This window comes from Eschrichtius robustus, chromosome 15 (genome assembly GCF_028021215.1).
Source record: "Eschrichtius robustus isolate mEscRob2 chromosome 15, mEscRob2.pri, whole genome shotgun sequence".
In the NCBI taxonomy this organism is placed as follows: Eukaryota; Metazoa; Chordata; class Mammalia; order Artiodactyla; family Eschrichtiidae; genus Eschrichtius; species Eschrichtius robustus.
Genome location: NC_090838.1, coordinates 81,755,150 through 81,770,381, shown reverse-complemented (window position 1 = coordinate 81,770,381; position 15,232 = coordinate 81,755,150). Strand labels below are relative to the sequence as shown.

Here is a 15,232-nt window from a genome sequence, read left to right as displayed (position 1 = left end):
CAAAAGTTTTAAATTTTGACAAAGTCTAATTTATCTGTTTTCTTCCTTCATGGCTTGTGTTTTTGATGTCACATCTAAGAAAACATTGTTTAATCCAAGGTCACAAAAATTTACTCCTGTGTTTTCTTGTAAGAGTTCTTACATTTAGGTCTCTAATCCATTTTAAGTTCATTTTTTGTATATGGTGTGAAGTAGAAGTCCATCTTCATTCTTTCACATGTGAATATCTAGTTGTCTCAACACACATTTATACTTTTTAAAGTCTTTGCTAATTATAAAATCTAGGTCAAATATGGATCTGTTTCTATTGACCAGTTTTTCTCTTAACCATGAAGTATGTTTTCCTGTTTCTTCATATATATAGCTTTTCTTGTTTATTGGACTGTTATGTATAATACATCATAGGAACTCTAGATCTGCATTGCCTTCTTGTGAAGAACGTTAATTTTTGTTCTCACAGGCAGTTAAATTCTGACAGATCATCTTGACCTTATGGCAGCTAGGTTTTACGTTTTATTGGGGCAGGTGTATTTCAGTTTTTCTCTTAGTCCTAGAGCTAATCTCTTAGTCCTAGGGTATAATTTTTATTCCTAAGGTATGGCCTTTTAGGTGTTTCACTGGAAATTCCCAAATGTTTACCAAGCTCCTCTAATTTGGCAGAACTTGAACTCCAAGCTCTATTTCTCCTCCAGTGGGCAGAAACTGTATCTCTGCTCAACTCTCAGTTTTCCAGCTGTATTTTACTCAGTCACCTTGGAATATTTCCTGATTCTGTGCAATTCAGGAGCCAGCCAAGAAACTGAAAGGAATTTATATGTGGATTTGGGGGCCTACCCCCTTATGGCTTCCCTCTTACTGGGGATTTTTCCTTTTCAGTTTCCAGCATCATTGGCAGTCTCAAACTCTATTTTCCACTTCCTCAGGCAAATAAGACTATGGGTTTCTTCTGGAGTTTTATCTGCCCCATGATTTGCCAGCTAGGGAGTTTCCTTAACTGCATCAACATGGATTTATTCTGGTGTGGTCCCCTTATTTCAAGAGTTGGATCCTTTCCAGTTTCTGCCAGCTTCTGATAGCTTTTCTAGCCTTCAAACAGTTGTTTTAAAATATTTTATTCAGGGAATTCCCTGGCGACCCAGTGGTTAGGACTCTGCACTTTCACTGCTGAGGGTGCGGGTTCGACCCCTGGTCGGGAAAGTAAGATCCTATAAGCCGTGTGGCGTGGAGCGGCAGGCAATCAATCAATCAGTCAATAAAATGAAATATTTTGTTCAGAGTTTATTATTGTTATTGGCAAGAGGATTAGTCCAATACAAATTACCCCACCATTTCCAAAAGCCAGAAGGAGCAGACCAAGGAATTTGGACTTTATGCTGCAGGCTAGAAGATTTTAAATGGAGGATTAATAGGTTGAGTTCATGCTTTTGGGGAGATTAGTATGGGGATAGTTTGTAGAATGGATTGGTGAGGGAAAAGCCAAGAGACAGGGAAGCAGTCAGGAGACCCCTGCAGTAGTTCAGGAGAGAGGGGACCAAGGCCTCAGTTGGGGAAGAGAGACAGTAGAAATGGAAAAGGATGGTCACATGGGGGAGATTAAAAGAAAAGATCCAGTTTCTGGGAGGGACTATGGGGCTTTCCCACATGGAAGGGTTTTTTTGTTTGTTTTTGTTTTTGTTTTTTTGCCACACCATGGCATGCGGGATCTTAGTTCCCTGACCAGGGATTGAACCCACGCCCACTGCAGTAGAAGCATGGAGTCCTAACCACTGGACCGCCAGGGAAGTCCCTGGAAGGGTTTTTAAATGACCAGTGAGGATTACCATCATTCCATATCAGAGAGTCTGGCCAGGTTAAAGTTTATTCCAGGGTGTGTCTCTGTGGAGGCTTGAAAACTTTATTCACCTGGTGTTAGTCCTGGGCAAATGACCTGACTGAAACCTGAGTCACTGCTGGTCTTCAGGTCTCCCTGGCTCACCTGAGGGCTATTGAAGGCCACCTAAAGTCTACTTAGAGCTTGAGCCTGGGTCAGTTGTGGAAACAGCCTGTTTGCCCCCAGCCCCAAGGTCTGGAGTAGAACTGGACCAACCTGGGGAAAGACAGGAAAAGGGGTTACCAATGCAGGCCACTCTGCCTGGACACAGCTCAGCATCCACTGTCGGGGCCTGTTCTCTTCAAGCTGGCAGCCATTCGTCCTTGACCTTTTCTGCTAGCTTTGTTGCTTTCTCTTTCAACAGGTCAAATGGATGATGTACTGGATTATATTTGCGCTTTTCACCACAGCAGAGACATTCACCGACATCTTCCTTTGTTGGTAAGTACTCCAGGAATTGGGACTTTTCCAGGAAAGATGTTGCCAAGTGTCGGGAGAGAGGTGGGAAGGTCTGAAAGCAGTCTCAAACCTTATCAGCACAGAGAAGCAGGTGCAGGAATGCTAACTAGAACATTTCAAATCAATTAGTCTGTAAAATTGTTCTTCAAGTAAATATTTATTGAATGACCATATAAGAGCAGGTATCGTTCTTACAATGATATAATGATGGGCAAGATAAACACAATTCCTCAATTAATGGAGTTGGTAAAGAAGCATTCATATGTTAAAAAAAATAAAAAGGAGAAAAACAGTACACAAAAGTGTGCAATAGAACTAAGTTTCTCCCCTACACCATTCACTCTCACCATTACTGCTTTTCACAATTGTATATACTTGTAAAAAATGTATGTGTGTGTATACGTACACACATATACACATACTTCTTTTCCTTTTTTTAAAACAATAGTACCGTAGTATACCTAACAGTTCTCTCTTTGTTTCTTAAATTTATTTTTGAAATACTTTGACATAAGCATAAATAGATCTACCTACTTTTTTAAAGGCCACATAGAATTTCATGGTATAGATGGATCATAATTTATTTAATCAGTCCCCTTTCGATGGACAGCTTTTTCTCTCTCATGAACAATGCAGCTATTACAGCAATGGACCAAGTGAAAGTCATAAGCTAGGTGTTTGTATTCATATATTGTGTCTTAGCTGAAAGAGGCTGTGAATAATATACAGTATCCTGTTTGTATCTAAAGGGTCTGAGTTTGTGCACATGTGAATGTGTACTAAAAATAGTGTGGAAAATACTTGTCGGTTAGCAAAGGTTATTTCTGCAACTTGGGATCATGGGGTCAGTTTCACATTTGCTGTGTTGTATGAATGTTTTACCATGATCAGGTTTCATCAGGGAAAATAATAAAGATATTTCCATTTTGGGAAAAGAAAAAGTTCTTACCCCAAAAAAGATTAGCCTGGACTTACCCTCTGGGATGTCCTAGATCAAAGACATCCACTTCTCTGAACACTACTTCACTGAATCCTGTCTTGGGTCAGTGGCCTTAATGACCTCAGTGTGTAGTTTTTCCCCTGAAGGAGCCTGGCTTTCATCTCTACTGGGAGAGATAGATGTCTCAGCTATTATGGCCTTAAGCTGGAAGGAAGGAATCTGGATTACCTAATTCAATATGCTTGTGCCATTCTGCCCTGTCCTGTGCCCAGATAAACAACAGACTGAAGACGGGGCTGAGTCTCCAGGACTCGAGACGGAACTCTGCTGAGCCATTTTTTTGTCTTCCCCAGACCTCAGAGGCTGGCACTAGGAGGTGGACCTCATTTTGTGCAGAGCTACAGTGGGGAGGTTCCTGTCTGTCCTGCAGAGATGAGGAGAACAGGCCAGACCCAGTGAGGATTGTATAGTCGATTAAAGAGCGTGGCCAGCACTTCATGTCGTGCAGCCTTCTTAATGATGCCCTCCTTCTGTCTGGTGCCAGGTGGCCTCCTGCTGTCCTCCTTTCCCTTATCACGAACAAAGCGGAGAGAGCGTTAGTCTCATGAGCTCTTTCCCGGGGGATTCTGGCATTTCAGCCTTGCTGCTCTTTCCTGGGTGGAAATCCTGCCTGATGATGGATATGCTGTTCCCTGGGGTAGCTGGAATATGTTTTACCCATGGCCCTGGAATTTTAGTCTCGTGCCTAGTAAGTGCTCAACAACTGTCTCTGGGATTGATTTGATTTTGATTTTGGGAGATGTATGACTTTTTTTTTTAATTGAATTTTTGTTTATTTATTTATTTTTGGCTGCGTCAGGTCTTGGTTGCAGGATCTTCACTGCGGCATGTGGGATCTTTCGCTGCGGCGTGTGGGCTTCTCTCTAGTTGTGGTGTGTGGGTTCTGTAGTTTGTGATGCGTGGGCTCAGTAGTTGTGGCGCGTGGGCTTAGTTGCCCCTCGGCATGTGGGATCTTAATTCCCCGACCAGGGATCGAACCCACGTCCCCTGCATTGGAAGGTGGATTCTTAACCACTGGACCACCAGGGAAGTCCCAGTGTATTACTTTTCTGTTGCTGCAGTAACAGATTACCACAAACTTAGCAGCTTAAAACAATACAAATTTATTATTTCACAGTTTCTGTGAGTTAGAAGTCCAGGTGTAGTCAACTGAGAACTCTGGTGAGGAGCTCACAAGGCCAAAACCAGGGTGTGGGTCAGCCTAGGCTCTTATCTGGAGGCTCTGGGGAGATTCCACTTCCAGGCTCATTCAGGTTGTTGGCAGAATTCAGTTCCTTGTGGCTGTAGGACTGAGGTCCCCATTTCCTTGACGTGTGCCACCCTGTCATCTTCAGGCCGACAATGGCGTGTCATCTCCATCTTCTTCTGTTACCAGCCAGAGAAAGATCTCTGCATTTGCTTTTAAAGTCTCAGATAATTAGATTAGACCCACCTCAGTAATCAAGTATAATCTCCCTATCTTAAAATCAGCTGATTAATTACCCTAATTACATCTGTAGAATCCCTTTGCTACATAAGGTAACATATTTGTGGGTAACGTGGGGAGGAAGACCATAGGATCAAGGTCATGTGCTGCATGCCACAGGAAGGCATCTGACAACTAGGGTATTTGGAGCATGTGTACAGGTATGGGTAGAATCCCCCCTCTCTTCCTGACCCATGTGGAGGCCTCATCTGGTCCCTCGTTGGTCCCTCTGAACTGGCGCTGTCCAGGCAGTTTGTGGGTGGAAAGTGAGGGTCCCTTGCCTCTCTCCTGGCACCGTGGGCTCTGCTTCTGCAGCGAGTGGTTCGTTGGGGCCCTTTCCTGCCTGCCTCAGCTCACAGCCTGGACACGCCCTCAGCCTGCTTTCTCTTTTCCTGCCAACCTCCAGGTATTACAGATCATGGTCTCCTTCTAAGAGAGTCCTTCCTCTCCATCCTCCCTCTCACCCTGAGAATGGGCATGGGATAGACCCATCAGACACAGGGCCCTCTTTCCCTTTCAGGGAATGGACACCAACTCAGCTGCTCTAAGCTCTGTTTATAATTGAAAGGGGGGCGGGGTAGTCCTGCACCTTCTGGCTTCCTAGAAGCATCTTTAACTTTTGTTTACTTCCAGGACTGGAGATCACCCCTCACGTGTATACTCTTCCCCTCACTCTTCACTCATCCCCATCCTGCTCTCTCCACCCCTCCACCAGGGCAGTTCCCTCTTCATTGGTAACTTTTAAAAACTTTCTATGTAGATGAAGACAGCAATTGTGTATGGTCACAGAAGAGATAGGATGGTGGCTTTTTTCACAATTTGTGTAAGTGATTTCATTTAATTTTTTAAAAACTATAAAATACTACATACACATGACAAAATAAAGTTGAAACAATACACTAAAAAGTAAGTCCCTCCTCCCGCAGGCCCTCAGCTCCCTCCCCAGAAGTACCACTGTTAAAAGTTAGTTGTGTTTTCGGGACTTCCTGGGTGGCGCAGTGGTTAAGAATCCACCTGCCACTGGAGGGGACAGGGGTTCGATCCCTGGTCTGGGAAGATCCCACATGCCGTGGAGCAACTAAGCTTGTGCACTACAACTTCTGAGCCTGTGCTCTAGAGCCTGTGAGCCACAACTACTGAGCCCGCGTGCCTAGAGCCCGTGCTTCGCAACAAGAGAAGCCACCGCAATGAGAAGCCCGCGCACCACAACAAAGAGTAGCCCCCGCTCGCCACAGCTAGAGAAAGCCTGTGCGCGGTGACGATGACCCAATGCAGCCAAAAATAAATACATTTTAAAAACTTAGTTGTGTTTTGGGAATTCCCTGGTGCTCCAGTAGTTTGGGCTCTGCGCTCTCACTGCTGAGGGCGTGGGTTCAATCCCTGGTCAGGGAACTAAGATCTCGCAAGCCGCAAGGCCAAAAAAAAAAAGTTAGTTGTGTTTTCTTCCAGAAATTTTCTATACACATTAATTGTATGTGTTTTTGACAGTTTCATCACTTGCCCAACCCTCTTCGAAAACCCTTACCCCTTCAAGTGTGAAGGTGTTACATTGGGAGGATAGAGAGACTACACCTGCCCCATGCACCCCAGTGCTCTGCGTATGCCTTGGATGTGATGGTTGCATCTGGCCTTTTCTCCTCAAACACGTCCTCAAGGTCAGGGCAGTTCAAGGGCTTATCCTTACGGAATGTGCAGGGTCCTTCACTTCTTGAATGAAGGCTGGGATGGCGTTACAATGGCTGGGAGTTGACTTGGTTGGTGGTGATTGTGTTGGTAGAGTCAAGATACCCCAAGGCCTCTGGGAAACACAGAATCTGAGTAGCCCAACCTGGAGGCTCTTGTGATGCATGGCAAGAGCCTGGTCCTGGTGTGATGATTCCAGAGGCAGTAGATATAACGTGCACTTCAGCGTTCGAAACACTGGGTCTTGAGGTGGGAGGCTGAGACTTTTAACCCAGGCATCAGCAAACTCTTTCTGTAGAGGTCCAGATAGGAAATAGTTTAGGTTTTGAGAGCCATACGGTCTTTCTCACAAGTGCTCAACTCTACCATTGTAGCACGAAAGCAGCCGTAGACAGTATGTAAATGAGTGGGCATGGCTGTATTCCAGTAAAACTTTATTTACTAACGTAGGTTGTCACCATGGATTTGGCCCATGGGCCACGGGTTATTGAGGCCCCGGATCCATTCGAGCAAGCAACAGAGACCACCTCTAATTAACTTAAGGAAAAGAAGAGAAAACAGTGAGACTTTGTTGGTAGATCCTGGAGTAAATCATGGAATGGAAGGAAAGCTGAACAACTAAGAACTGGAAGGAGAGAAGCCGGCCACCTCGGGGACCCCAGCTCTGAAGCTCAGGGACTTTCTGTCCCTCAGCTGCCCGTCACTCCCCTCAGCACTGGTTATGCCCATGCTGAGGGTCTCCCAGTTCCAAATGTCACTCTCCAAGGGTGGACGATCTGATTGGCCCAGCTTAGGTCAGCTGTGACCTAGAGGTCACGTAGTACAAACAAGGCCGCTGGGGACCTGCTTGAATATGTCTAGGACCAGGGGAGGGGAGGCACCTCCCAGGGAGGCTGGTCGAGGAGGTGTCTCCACCATCTCCATATATTTGTAGAACCTACTGTGTGCAATTTCATGTGGGTGCTAGGTGGTTTAGTGAGAGTCAGCACCTCTAAGCAGCCTTCTGGGAAGGAAGCTCACCTTGGGGCGTTGCCAGTCCCAGTGAGGCACAGGTGTGGAGTACATCTCTCTCTCCTCCCATCTCATACTTTTCTTCTGCTGTGAAGTAGGTGCCTCTTCTTGTCTTCTATTCTTCTATGTTGGTGGCTTAGGGGCAGGATTCTTTTTTCCGCTGTAGTGTGTGTGTGTGTGTGTGTGTGTGTGTGTCTGTCTGTCTGTCTGTCTGTCTAGCCTCCCTCCGTCCACGCTCTTCCCGTCTTCCTTTCCTGTCCTGGCTAAGATACACAGCCTTTACTCCTACCCAGGATATCTCGTTCCACACTAGAGAGGTAGGGAGTTTTCCCACTTATGTTCTGTGGCGTGAGGCTTTAGATTTCAGCAGGAGCTCTCAGCTTCTTTTGATACCACAGGGCAGCTGGCATCCCCAGGGACCTTCTCAGGTGGCCCGCATGCCTTACCGACAGTCACTGGCAACTTAGACTAAAACTTGAGGCCCACTCAGTCCTAAGGTCATTTCCTCACTTGAATCTGCAAAGGGGAGAGGGCCCTCACCCACCAGAGAGTAATGTGTAGAGACTTCTGAGAGATTTGCTTTGGGCCTACCAAGGTTGAGCTGATGCCAGGTACACAGTAAGAATTATGAAGTGGATGTTTGTGAGTGGTGGATGGAGATTTGGAGAGAAGCAAGGCTCTTGATCCTCACTAAGACATTGTTCCGTACCACATTGCACATTATGGGGTCACCTGTTGGTTTCCGCTCTCCTGCTAGGTGATAAACCCCTAAGGGCGAGGACATGCCTAACCTAGCTTTGGTTTCCCTGAACTGCTTAGCACAGACCTTTCCCTTTGGCTTCCCTGAACTGCTCAGCACAGACCTTTCACCTCACAGCTTTTCAATAGAATTTTCCCAATTCATTCAATTGAATGAATCAATCAATAAGCTAGTGGTTATCTTTGAGTAGAAACCGGGGCAGGAAAAAAGCTTGAGGAGAGAAATTGAAAGAAAACGTAGTGATTGCTAACAGTAGGAGGCAGTCTTGAGATTCGAGTTTTGCTACTAAGAAAAGACTCTAAAGGAGCCTACTTTTAACCAAAGTCCTGGAAAGGTTGAGAATTAGCAGGCTGTAACCTCTTCCTTTTTTCTTCTCTGGATATTCATGTCGGCTTTCTGCCCAAGGAACAAACCCATTCCATTGTGATTCTTCTACAACTGGTTGATTTCGCTTCAAAGGAAGCCCCATCACCCAAAGTGGACAGGGGAATACAGAGGAGCCCTCTGTGTCCTGGTCTAGAGATGCCAGGGGACCACCAAGTGAAGTCTGCTACCCCAATTGGTCATTGGAGATGCTTTGCCCGCCTGACAAGAGAAGGTTTGGGAGGTGAAGCCAGAAGGTTAGGAGGCAGGAAGGTTTTCAAAGGCTGCGTCAGCATGGATGGGGCACCTGGGAAAGATCCTGAAGAACAGGAGTTTCAGTAGCAGGCTGGCCAGAGAATAAAGGGTCTCTGGCAGCCCAGAAGGATTGCTCAGGATCTAATGTTCACCCCCCCACACCCCCGCCCAGCCTGGGGCAGGCTCTTAGGGTTGGTCCTACACTGTGGGGATGTGACTGTGGGGAATCAAACTCTTGTACCTATGTTTGCACAGAAGTACAACCTCTATCTGTAAATCAGATGCCCGCAGAAATTCCACTTCTGGGCATTTTCCTAAAGGCACGTTAGCATAGGTACGTAAAGAAGCATGCTCCAGGAGATTCACTGCAGCTCTGTTGTAGTAGCCAAAGATTGTAACCTTTGTAAATATCCATTCATGGGGGTCTGGGTAGATGCTCATGCCCCCATACACAGCCATTAAGAAGAGTGACTAGGGGCTCCCCTGGTGGCGCAGTGGTTGAGGGTCTGCCTGCTAATGCAGGTGACATGGGTTCGAGCCCTGGTCTGGGAAGATCCCGCATGCTGCGGAGCAACTAGGCCTGTGAGCCACAACTACTGAGCCTGCGCGTCTGGAGCCTGTGCTCCGCAACAAGAGAGGCTGCGATAGTGAGAGGCCCGCGCACTGCGATGAAGAGTGGCCCCCACTTGCCACAACTGGAGAAAGCCCTCGCACAGAAATGAAGACCCAACACAGCCAAAAATAAATAAATTCATTAATTAATTTAAAAAAAAAAAGAGTGACTAATAAGAACCTGCTGTATAAAAAAATAAATGAAATAAAATTCAAAAATTCAAAAAAAAAAAAAAAGAAGGGTGAGGCCTGGGGAATTCCCTGGCGGTCCAGTGGTTAGGACTCCGCGCTTTCACTTCCAGGGCCCGGGTTCGATCCCCGGTTGGGGAACTAAGATCCCGCAAGCCACGCGGTGCAGCCAAAAAAAAAAAAATCCCCAAAGTGTACTGTTAATCGTGTGTGTGCGGTCGGGGGAAGCAAGGTGTAGGAGGGGTGCAGAGAATGCCACTAGGTGAGCATGGGGGACATTACGGGAGTCATATATACCCACACAATTGTCTATCTTAGCCCTAGTCCACTTCTGGAAGGATGCACAAGAAACTGGTGATGTTTATGCTTTTGGAAAAGCATCCAGGATGGGAAGGAGACTCTGCTATATACGCTTTGGGACTTCTAGAATTTTTTCAACTATGTGCACGCATGACCTATTTTTTTTAAAAACCCGTCTTTTACGTAATAAACAAAAGAGCAACAGTGTGACAGAACCCCCTGGGATTATCCGTGAATCTTGGGTTGATACCTGAGCTTTGCAGGTTCATTTGTCCCTCGGGGCTGACAGATACTTGTTTTCCAGACAAAACTTCCTTCATTGTTCATCACCAGAGTGTTCAATTATGGGAGAATCACACCTCTCTTCCTTCAGCTCCTTCCCTTTTCTGGCTGTGAAACATTAAACAATCTTGACGTGGAAGTGTCCTTTAGTTGCTAAGGGAATGTTCAGGAAGGGCCTGCCAGAAGCAGAGGGCAGTGAACTAGGATGAGGAAAGGAGGAGGGGGTGGAGCCGCTGATTGGAGTGACCTGAGAGGTAAAGGGCTCTGAAGTGACTTGCTAGAAATTGCTCTTTGTTTTGGCTCTCTTATCAGGAAGGATGCCTGAGAGGGGTTTACTTTTCTGATTCCTCAGACTAGCCCAGGTGTCACTTTCCCTCATCGCATCTGTTTTGATGGTACCCAGACTTTGTTTTCAGGTCTGGTAAGACATGCAGACACAGAAATGACTATCATGAAGGAATAAGTTCGTTATATTCACAGATCCCTAGAGGTACAGCCCGCTGCGCAGAGCCACATGGGGAAGCACGGGGCTGATCAGGAAGCAGAGGCAGGAAGTGTGGGCAAGAGACTGTATTGTGGTTTCCATGGGAGAGGCAGTCTCTCCAGAGTCAGCAAGGTCCCAAGATGTCAAAGCATCAGAGTACAGAAAGTTTAAAAATATGGTTAATACCCATCCAGCCTGCCAAGTATGGTTGCACAGGTTGTTCATAGCACAAGATATCTGGCCAAGGAGGCGAGTGGAGCTGAAATTCGGATGAAGCCCTGCTTGCAAGCCATGTGCTCTCAGGACTGCATCCAGCTGAAGGACTTGGCTTTTCCTCACACGTGCAGAGGCACCACATGGGTTAGCAGAGGCCCGTGATGGCACTTGTCTCAGGTTGCTATTCTATGTTAATTGTGATGCTTTGAGCAATCTCTGTTTCCTTGACTGGACTACCAGTTCCAAGGACGCCAGAACCTTGTCTATGTTTCCCGCTATACTGGAAGCTCCAAGAGAGCAGGGGTCAGGCCTTCTTTGCTCCCCATTGTCTCCTTGGTGCTCAGCACCAGCTGCCGCTTATGGGTGCCGGGTGAGTGTTTATGGGATGCATAAACGAATGGCATGCAGGACTTTAAACTTCAGAATCGTGTGTTATCTGTACCCTGAACTCTTCTTTCTTTTTTTTTTTTTTTTAATTTTTATTTATTATTTATTTTTGGCTGTGTTGGGTCTTCGTTTCTGTGCGAGGGCTTCCTCTAGCTGCGGCAAACGGGGACCACTCTTCATCGCGATGCGCGGGCCTCTCACTATCGCGGCCTCTCTTGTTGCGGAGCACAGGCTCCAGACGCGCAGGCTCAGTAGTTGTGGCTCACGGGCCCAGTTGCTCCGCGGCATGTGGGATCCTCCCAGACCAGGGCTCGAACCCGCATCCCCTGCATTGGCAGGCAGACTCTCAACCACCGCACCACCAGGGAAGCCCCTGAACGCTTCTTTCTTTTGGCACCAAAAAGATCAAGACCTTTTTGCCTGCTGTTGGTTTTTTTAATTAAATTTAATTTTTTTAGTTGAAGTGTAGTTGGTTTACAATGATGTGTTTGTTTCATGTGTAAGCAAAGTGATTCAGTTATATATATATATATATTTTTTTCAGATTCTTTTCTCTTATGGGTTGTTACAAAATGTTAAGTATAGTTCCCTGTGTTATACAGTAGGTCATTGTTGGTATCTATTTTATATATAGTAGTGTGTATATATTAACCGCAAACTCCTAATTGATCCCTCCCCCCCTCCCCGCCAGCCTGCTGTTGATTTGAGCAGGGTGAGTAGCGTCCTCTTTCCTGGCAAGAGTTGGGCTCCCATCCCTGCCTCTTTGGGGACTAAGAAGGTAGCCAAGGAGGGGAGGCTTTCATTCTTAGTCTGGCGATTCTTTGTCAGCTCCACCCTACTGAAAATCCTTCTTGGCCTCCAGTGAAGAGTGAACGACCGGGAAACTGGGCACGGCTGGTTGTGGCATCTGGGCCTACAGGAGCCCTGGCTCCAACCGAAATGAGCAGAGCTCGGAAGGAAGCTCCAGCTGTTGTCAAGCACGATCATAGGGTGATTGCTGGAGAGACCCCAGGTCCCTGGCTTGCTTGACAGCAAAAGAAAACACGAACCGGCTTTGGGAATTCCCTGGCAGTCCAGTGGTTAGGACTCAGTGCTTTCACTGTTGAGGGTCCAGGTTCAATCCCTGGTTGGGGAACTAAGATCTCACAAGCTGAGCTGTATGGACAAAGAGAAAAAAAAAAAAGAAAAAAATGAACTGGCTTTCAAGAGGCCTTGGGCTTGTGCCTTGGATGTGCTTGTGTGTGCATACACCTTCATGGGAATCTGGGGGCCAGGCGGCCGTGTGCAGGCAGGAGAGGTGTCTATGCCCCCAGGTCTCATGTTTCAAAGTCTCAGGGCGGAGTTGCCGAGAACCTAATGGAATGTGTATTTTCTCATCTCTCTCCAGGTTTCCATTCTATTATGAACTGAAAATAGCATTTGTAGCCTGGCTGCTGTCTCCCTACACAAAAGGCTCCAGCCTCCTCTATAGGAAGTTTGTACATCCCACGCTGTCTTCAAAAGAAAAGGTAATTTATGTTGCTCTGCCTTGCACTCCTTCCAGCGAGTGAAAAATTTTTTTAAAGTGATTTAAAAAAAAAAAAGGCAGATTGTTTTATTGCAGGAGACTCTCAATTGACTCTTATTTTCCCCCTCCAACATTTGTTCCTTCTAATCTTTCTTTTTTAAGTCTATTTTTATGACCTGTTTAGAAATAGTGGTGAAATTCTCAAAAGGATATTATTCATCATTATTTATTGTAAAACATTTCCATACATTGAAATAAAAAACAGAAAAGGTTCACTCATAATTCAACTCCCCAAACTGAATTTCCTTCCTTTTATCAGGCTCAGCCCCTATCCTTTTGCAGATAGGATTTTTACGTAGACTATTGAAATACTTCAAAAACTTAACATAAACAGGAGAGTTGAAGCCTAGAGAGATTAAATGATTTGAACTTGTACCCAGATAGCTGCTAACAGAGACTGGAATATAATAAATTTCTAGTACGTTTGCTTTATTGTTCAATGATAAAATGTATGCTACCAATGAAATACCTGCTTCTTCAGTAATTATCAGTCAATAAGTATTAATGAGAATAGTCATAATAATTTGTTTCATGCTGTTTATCTTTTGTGTTTGCTTCGCTTCAAAGTACTTCACATACATCCTTGAAATGAAAATGTAGGTTTGCCTATTGTCAGAGATGGAAAAAATAAGATAGGGAGAAATTGCAGGAAGGGGTCAACAATAACTAAGGATTCAAGGAGGAATTACAACTTACACCTCTTGAAAAGAAATTTAAGCTACTTATAAGATAATGTCACTGTCTATAAAATTATTTTTTGTTTAACATCTCCACTGAACCTAGTTTGCCGGATTTGCTTTCAATGGATTGTTCCATTGTTTTCTTAAGATTTCATACAATAGTAGATGCCGAGACCACTAAAATAAACATGACCTCTGTCTTATTAATTCGTTTGGTAGCTCCTTTTTTAAGTTCAATCCAGTCTGTGAAACGTTTCTTTAAAATAAAATTTTAAGCGTACATTAAAAAACAAAACAAAAAACCACTCCAAATCAAAAAGCAACAACAAAAAAGCTGAGCAGATGCAATATTTATCTTCTGAGATCTTAGACACCATGGCATATCATCCTTTTTCACTTGGTCTTCCTAATGACCCACGACAATCACCACACATAGTATATAGTTCCTTCTGTTGGCTTCTTATCTTAGAATAAATTCTCAGGAGTGGGATTACTGGGTCCAACATTGTATAATTCATTAATGATAGTATATGACTTTCTAAACTGATTGTGTGGTAGGATTCTACAGTGTGAATTAGGAGCACTGTTGGTAGCTTGATATATTCATTTCTATTGCTTCTGAAAGTTGGATACTTTGGACTTCCAGGGGAAGCCTTTGAGTATATCGGTTGGATGAGCAGCCTACTGTAGATGTTTCTGAGAATCCGTTTAGGAACTAGGACACACTTCCCGTCTCAGCGGGTGGATTTTGAGGAATGGTAATCCCTGTCTCGACCTGGTTATCAAATCTCTATTCTTCCTACTTCCCTTTCTCCAAACACTGGACTTACCCTGAAGCTGCCACTGTAATTTCCATTGAAATGAAGGTGACTGACCCTTAAGAGCTGCCAAGCATCACTTCTGGAGTCAGCCAGGGGTCACAATGGAAACTTAGTGTTGTGACTTCCTGAAGAAGCTTAAACAAGGACAAGGCAGGGGGTTGACTGCCCACCTGCATGCCTCAAAGCGAAGGAAGTGCACCGATGTGCTGAACTTCAAATGAAATGGAGGCCAAGTGTCATTGACTGAACTCTGCAATGAGCTCCTGTGATTACACAACAGCTGTTTTCTTAAAACAGTGACAACAACAACCCAACCCAAACCAAACAAACAAAAAGAATGAGCCAGCATTGATTCAAATTTGAACTAAACCAATATCTTACTTGGTCTTGGTCCCTGAAGTAGATGTCAATCCTCTTTCCCACCTCACCTTTACCTTGTGGTGTGATGCTAGATGACTTCTAATTTCTGCTTTTATTTTGTTATCTGTAAAATGATCTTCTCTATCAACAAAAATAACACCTATTTCTTTCTACGTCCTAATCCCTCCCATCGATATATACATGGGGAGGGATTTGGATATTGTATGAAATAGCTATGGAATAATAGAATTTCAGAGCTGCCGGGGCCTGACCTCCTTGAGATAAGGAAGATGACAATGGTTGTTGGTTATTGAAACCAGCCACTGTGTCAGGTGCTTTCCTGGAATGATCGTATGTAATCCTCACCTTGCTCCACAAGTTAGGTGCCACCAGGGTCCTCATTTTTCAGAAGACAGAACCGTGAATAGAGGCTAAGTACTTGCCCAGGTCTGACAGCCAGTTAATGGC

The 15,232-nt window shown here is 45.1% G+C and overlaps 1 protein-coding gene across 3 annotated transcripts in view; it reads left to right on the top strand.

Moving 5' to 3' along the window:
• REEP1 (receptor accessory protein 1) overlaps window positions 1-15,232 on the top strand; it is a 114,903-nt gene that overhangs the window by 62,499 nt on the left and 37,172 nt on the right. For all 3 annotated transcript variants that reach the window (XM_068564380.1, XM_068564379.1, XM_068564378.1), the window contains exons 3-4: window positions 2,235-2,311; window positions 12,724-12,844. In XM_068564380.1, the coding sequence (XP_068420481.1) occupies window positions 2,235-2,311; window positions 12,724-12,844 (198 nt within the window). The remainder of the gene's footprint in view (window positions 1-2,234; window positions 2,312-12,723; window positions 12,845-15,232) is intronic.